This window comes from Mustelus asterias, chromosome 7 (assembly GCF_964213995.1).
Source record: "Mustelus asterias chromosome 7, sMusAst1.hap1.1, whole genome shotgun sequence".
NCBI classification, from domain to species: domain Eukaryota; kingdom Metazoa; phylum Chordata; class Chondrichthyes; order Carcharhiniformes; family Triakidae; genus Mustelus; species Mustelus asterias.
In genome coordinates this window covers 38,735,099-38,742,007 of record NC_135807.1, presented here as the reverse complement: position 1 = coordinate 38,742,007, position 6,909 = coordinate 38,735,099, and the positions used below count along the sequence as shown (strand labels likewise).

The following is a 6,909-nucleotide window of genomic DNA, read 5'->3' as shown; positions in this document are numbered from 1 at the left end:
GCCAAACACAAATTGGCCCATGTGTTCATAAAACCAGCGACTGCAATTTAAAAGTAATTGGTGACTGAGAATATGAGAGGTGTTTATAAATGCCTGCTCGATCTTTCTTTTCACCCTCTTCCTAGACTTAAGTAATGCAAAAAAAAAACACAGTTGGGTACGTTAAAGCTTAAATAGTTATACACCTGAAAATTGCAGACTTGTGCGGTGTGGCTTTAAGATCTGAGTTCTGGTACAGGATTATTATCTCCAGGGGAGTTTAAATACAGCAGCTCTGAGCCAATCATAAAGAAAGTATGTCTTTCTTCCCCCCACCCCCCCTACCACACACATACTCTCTCCATCAGCACCACGTGGGGTAGAGTTTTTACTCCCTCCCTCTCTGTGGCTTTATTTCATGAGAAAGTAATTGGAAAGTAGCGAAATGATTGAGTCATTGAGAGGCAGAGGCTGAAAGAGAGTGAGATACCAGGAGAGGAACAAGAATCCCAGGTAACAGATTGGGAAAGTGAGTGCAGTAAAGTTCACTCATGGCTAAGGTTTAATGTTTGCTGCTGTAGATTTACGGGGTCGGGTTTTAAATGTAGTTATTTTCCCTCCCCGGGCGATCCCAGCTCAGCTCAGCCCAGCCCGGCTCTTAGAGCAACTCCCCGCGGAGAGACCGGGCGGAGGGACCGGGGACAAAGCCGGAGGGGAGGCTCTGCGAGATTCACTTTCTTTCTTGTTCTCGTTTTAATTATACTCGAGTTACGAATCCTGTCTCTGTCCTCAGGCCGGGGTCGCTCTGACAAGAGGGAGTTTGCAGAACTTCACTCGAATCAAAGCATTGGACCGGAGGTTGTTTTAAAGTTAAAGCGGCGGGGCTGGAAACGGAATCAAACCCAGCACTGAAATTGACTCGCTCAGTTTCACTGGAAACTGACCAAGGGCAGCAGTATGCAGACCCTGTTTTGCCTGCTCTTCATCTCCCAGGTAAGTGGACTGGGCTCGCAGTAAACTTTTAATTTTAAATATTTTATGCGAGAGTTTAATTTTATTCAGTTTCATGATGCTTGATTTTAAAAAAGAAATCTAGGATACAGCGTGCAGCCGAGTGATAACGAATTTAAAACTTACATTTTAAATACTTACATTTAACTAGCGCCTGTCTCAATCGCCCGACCTCCCAAAGCCCATTATCATTCATTGATGCGTTTTTTCAAGTGGAGTCCCAGTCCTAATGTGGTGAACGTGGCAGCCAATTTTTTTTGCGCAGCAAGATCCCACAGACAAACTGAGCTAATGGGTCAGGTCATTTGTTTTTAGATGTTGGGTTGAGGGATGAATATTGGCCAAGGTGCTCGGTAGAATGTGCCTGAAACGAAAGGGAAGCTGAGTTAGAGATATTGTGCTGTGGGCGGCTGAATGGAAACCTGGGAAGGGCTACTAATCTGCACCCGGTGCTCTGCTCGGGTGTTCCACTCTGCATTTTAGCAGAATATTCTGTAGAATTTGTTGCTGCCATCTTCATAGATCATAGAACCCTACAGTGCAGAAAGAGGCCATTCGGCCCATCGAGTCTGCACCGACCACAATCCCACCCAGGCCCTACCCCCATATCCCTACATATTTTACCCGCTAATCCCTCTAACCTACTCATCTCAGGACACTAAGGGGCAATTTTAGCACAGCCAATCAACCTAACTCGCACATCTTTGGACTGTGGGAGGAAACCGGAGCACCCGGAGGAAACCCACACAGACACGAGGAGAATGTGCAAACTCCACACAGACAGTGACCCGAGCTGGGAATCGAACCCAGGTCCCTGGAGCTGTGAAGCCGCAGTGCTAACCACTGTGCTACCGTGCTGTGATTGAGCTCAGGCCGGATGCCAGGATCCCTTTGGGTTTGCTGACTCTTTCAGAGTTATCATAGAATCATACAGTGCAGAAGGAGGCCATTTGGCCCATGAAGTCTGCACCGACCACAATCCCACCCAGGCCCTACCCCCATGCATTTACCCTAACTAGTGCATTGACATTAAGCGCAATTTAGCATGGCCAATCCACCTAACCCACACATCTTTGGACTGTGGGAGGAAACCAGAGCACCCGGAGGAAGCCCACGCAGACACGGGGAAAATGTGCTAACTCCACACACACTGACCCAAGTCGAGAATCAAACCTGGGTCCGTGGCACTGTGAGGCAGCAGTGTTCACCACTGTGCCACCCAGCTAGTAAAAGTTTTCTTTGAATTTGTCCCTGCAATGAGGTATTTCCCAAAGAAGGTGGTGGGTGTTTTCTTGAACTGCTGGTAGCACATTTGATACAACTGAATGTCTTGAGACTCTTCAGAGGGCAGTCAAGAGCTGGTGTGGAGATTGGAGTCACATGTGGGCCAGACTGGGCAAGGACAACTGGTTTCCTTTCTTAAAATCCATTGTTTAAAAACCTGACAGTGATAGCTACTTTTACTGATGCCAGCTGCTTATTTAAGTTAAACTCAAATTCTCAACTGCTGTGGTGAGGTTTGAGTTTGTATTCTGTCAAATACTAGTCCAGACTGTATAGTTAATGCCTCTGGAGTTTGGGGTGAAGTGTCTTGGCAGCTAATCCCGGCTCGCTGTTTATTGACTGCATCCGCTGGCAAGTTCCAGCCTGTGCATACAATGTGAGGAGATGATCTGGCTCCTTTATGATAGCTTCTGTGGTCAAACAGCCTGTCAATACATACTGTCTAGTCATGTACGGGGATGGTGGATGATTGATTCCTGTGGAATTATATCTCTGGAATGTGTTAAGACCATCAGGGGGGGAACATTTAATGGGAGAAGCAGGGATCTGGAACGAAAAATTCTCTGAGGCCATGACTTCTCTTATTTAAAATGGGTTGATTTCTTTTTCACTAATTATTTTTAGCATGTTTAATTTTCTTTAATGTTTCCATAAGTGGTTGAGTTCTACAACGGATACTGTACAATTCCTAAGCTGCGAACACAAATCCTTTCCTTGGCCTGTTTGCAGTGGGACTCCAGTGAAGTTGAAGCCCTGGTCCCGGACTTTTGTCATTTTAACCACCTTTCTTGCAGACTGTCCCCAGGGTATGGTTCCACAGACACCCGCTGATACCTTGACAGGGGCAGCCTTTCTTGAAGTGGGAGTCTAGCTGCATGTGTTATCAATTCATGTTTAATCCAAGTCTTTGCACCATGCCCACAGATGTGTGTTTGAGAGTGGGCATTACTGAACAGTGATTAGGAGCAGGATTTCTCTCTCCACCAACCCCCCCCCCACCTCCTCCTTAGCTGAGTGGTGCTGAGGCCAATGATAGCTCGCTCTAATGCATCAGGATGTAGATTTGATTTGTGGGTAACAATGCACAACTGGGAATCAGAATGTTGTGCCTTCAAATTCTACTCCAGCGATTTGAGCTTGTAACCTAGGCTGACACTCCAGTGCAATCCAATAATTCTTCAACCACCATCACAAAAACAGATTACCTTTGCCATTTGCTTCTTTGCTATTTGTGGGAGCTTGCGGTGCACAAATTGCCTGCTGCTTTTCCGGCAGTACAACCGTGTCTAGGCTTGTGAATTGGCTATCGAGCAATTTGGTATGTCTTGAGGTTGTGAAAGAGGCTATATAAATGCAGGTCTTGCCTGGCTTTTGCACTAGCCAGTGGAAAGCTATGCTCTGGTTTACAGGATTCTCGGACAGTGTTTAACCAAGGTGATGTTTGAGTGAAATGAATTGGTTCAAGTGATGGGAGTGAAATTAGTTTTTGCCAATAGCTTGAAAGAAGTTCCTAGCGAATTTGGGAAGTTTAATTTTGCTTGCAGTTGAAGACCAACTTCACCTCCTGTCTCGGGTTCACTCCCGAGTTATTGCAGTTGGCAATTCGTTCCACTCCCTCACTCTTTCCTCATTTCCATCGCCCCCTGCAGTTTCTCCCTTTCAAGTAAGTATCCAATTTCTTTAAGTTAGTAGTGAAGCTGCTTCTGCCATCCTTTCAGGCGGTGCATTCCAGAGCATAGCAACTCATTGCAGGAGCTTACAATTTTGTTTGTGATGGTGAGATGAGATTTCTATGCAATGAGTTCCTGCTCTTAATTTTGGTTACGGTTCCCCCTCGTTCCCTATACCTGGAGGACTTGCCAGTAAAGTCACTAGAGAGGAATCAGATGTGCAAGACTTTCCTGACCTTTGGCCTCTTCCCCTTTCCTCCCTCCAAGCCTGAGGGCACTGAGGTTACGATCCAATTGCTGTCTTGCTTAAGATCAGCTAACTGATACCAGACTGGGTGATCAACCCTTGAAGCTTCCTGCTCGGTTTGGTTCAATACAGCATCAGAGAGTGTTTGCCCATGGATAAATCTGGATGGAAAAAGCAGCTTTAATCTGAGATGCCTGGTATCATTTTTCATGCCTAAAGGCCAGGCGCAGTTTCACCTCTTCACAGCTGTGCAACTGAAGCCCAAGTAGACCAAGAATTTCAAGACCACCATTTTTCAGAACCATGTCTGACGTTCTGATTAACAGTGTGTGCTTTGTTGACACTTAAATATTTTTCAGTACTGTAGCAGAGCTCCAGTAAAAGGGTCATATTAGTTTCTGTATAAACAGTTGCAGCTCCACCAACTAACCCTCCACCCCTGCAGCCACTAGAACATTTTTATTATTCATTCTTTGTTAGGAAGAATGGCATTTCTTGCTTGCTTGTGTTGCCCTTGAGGGGGTGGTTTTTCTTAAGTGCTGGATTGCACTGACTTGATCAACTGAGTGACTTGCTAGGCCACTTCAGAGAGCAATTAGACGTTAACCAAATTAATGTGGAGCTTCAGTCATGTATTGGTCAGACAAAGGCTCAAAGGGCTGAATGGCCTACTCCTATTTTCTATGTTTCTAAAGTAAGGACAGCAAATTTATTTTTCCTAAAGGCTAATGGTGAACCAGTTGAAATTTTATGACCAATAACTTCATGGACAATTTTTCTTTTTTACTGATAACAGCCTTTTATTTCTGGATTTTCTTTTAAAATTTAAATGTAAATTCTCAAACTGCCAGAGTGGGGTCTGAATTTAGAATCTCTGGATTATTGATTCAGGCCTCTGAATTACCTGTACAGTAACATGGCCACCAAGCTAATGTATCCCAGAATGCACCAGTTAGTGTGGTAGTGAACTGTGTAGCTGCAGGTTTGATTGACGGAGGTCACTATTCAAGTGGCACCTATGGGAAGGGGAAAGTCAAGCTGAGACATTTCTAGGAACAGGAAAAGGCCGTTTGGCGCTTAGATTCACCAGGACATCTTAACTGGCTTGTCTCAATAACCCATTTACCAAGTCACAAGATAATTATGGATTAAGAAGGATATTTGACAGATTTTAACCCCAACCACTTGGGAGGGATTTCCCCCACCACCTTGTTGTATCCAGTAATGTTTTTTCTGCAAATGATTAGAGGGCATTTTGCCTCTACTAGTCTCTAGAAATTTATTCCATACATTGATCACATTTTGTATGAAGAATCTCCTGTTACCAGTTTGAATCTGTGTCTCGTTCTTCTACAGTTTAATTGAAAGCACTACTGTATTCTGGAGTTTGTTTCTCATATCTGTGTCCCTTAATAAGATTGCCTCTCAGATGCTTCCTTCCCAGGCAAGTATTTCCTCATCATTCGGGCCTCTAACATTGGGAACCAGCTTTGATGCAGCTATCCTTTCAAGTGTCTCGCTTTTTTCATGGTGATTAGAGTCAAGATGTGGAGATGCCGGCGTTGGACTGGGATAAGCACAGTAAGAAGTCTCTCAACACCAGGTTAAAGTCCCAATAGGTTTATCTGGTAGCACAAGCCACTAGCTTTCAGAGCGCTGCTCCTTCATCAGGTGAGTGGGAATTCTGTTCACAAACAGGGCATATAAAGACACAAACTCAATTTACAAAATAATGGTTGGAATGCGAGTCTTTACAGGTAATCAAGTCTTAAAGGTACGGACAATGTGAGTGCAGAGAGGGTTATCTCTTTAACCTGTGCTTAACCCTCTCTCCACTCACATTGTCTGTACCTTTAAGACTTGATTACCTGTAAAGATTTGCATTCCAACCATTATTTTGTAAATTGAGTTTGTGTCTATATATGCCCTGTTTGTGAACAGAACTCCCACTCACCTGAAGGAGCAGCACTCCGAAAGCTAGTGGTTTTTGCTACCAAATAAACGTGTTGGACTTTAACCTGGTGTTGTGAGACTTCTTACTGATCAGAGTTCTCCTATTTCAATCATTAACATCTCCTCAGTAATAGTCTATTGTCTTGTGCCTGTGGTTTAACATGTCAAACATTCAATGAATCATTTGGCTCCAAATGAGGCCGTTCAGCCTGTTGTGCCTGTGCCAGTTCTTTGAAAGTACTATCCAATCGCTCTAATTTCCCCCTTGAAAATTGCCATTGAATCTGTTTTCACCACCCTTTCAGACATTGATTTATAGATCGTAACCTTATCTCTCATTTGTTTCTTTTTTCCTAATGGGTCGGACATTCTGTTCTGTGAGCCTTTGAGACCAAGGAGGATAGCTTCACTAACAGGGTGGGGGGAAACCACAGGGTGAGAAGTCCTGATGGATACAATTTTAAATTGATTCTCAAAGACATTTGATAAGGTTTCAAAATTTCTCTGTAGTTCCCCTTCCCTTCTAAGGACATAGAATCATAGAAACCTTTATAGTGCAGAAGGAGGGCATTCGGCCCATCGAATCTGCACCACCAACAATCCCACCCCAGGCCCTATCCCTCACAACCCGACACATTTATCCCCACTAATCCCTCTAACCTACACCTCCTGAGACGCCAAGGGACAATTTAGTATAGCCAATCAACCTAACCCGCACGTCTTTGGGCTGGGGGAGGAAACAGGGAGAACGTGCAAACTCCACAC

The 6,909-nt window shown here is 44.5% G+C and overlaps 1 protein-coding gene across 1 annotated transcript in view; it reads left to right on the top strand.

The window, feature by feature from the left end:
- Positions 1-391: 391 nt before the first annotated feature.
- LOC144495649 (tumor necrosis factor receptor superfamily member 16-like) overlaps positions 392-6,909 on the top strand; it is a 35,771-nt gene continuing 29,253 nt past the window's right edge. The window contains exons 1-2 of the mRNA XM_078215907.1: positions 392-492; positions 773-972. Of these exons, the coding sequence (XP_078072033.1) occupies positions 937-972 (36 nt within the window). The 5' untranslated portion in view covers positions 392-492; positions 773-936. The remainder of the gene's footprint in view (positions 493-772; positions 973-6,909) is intronic.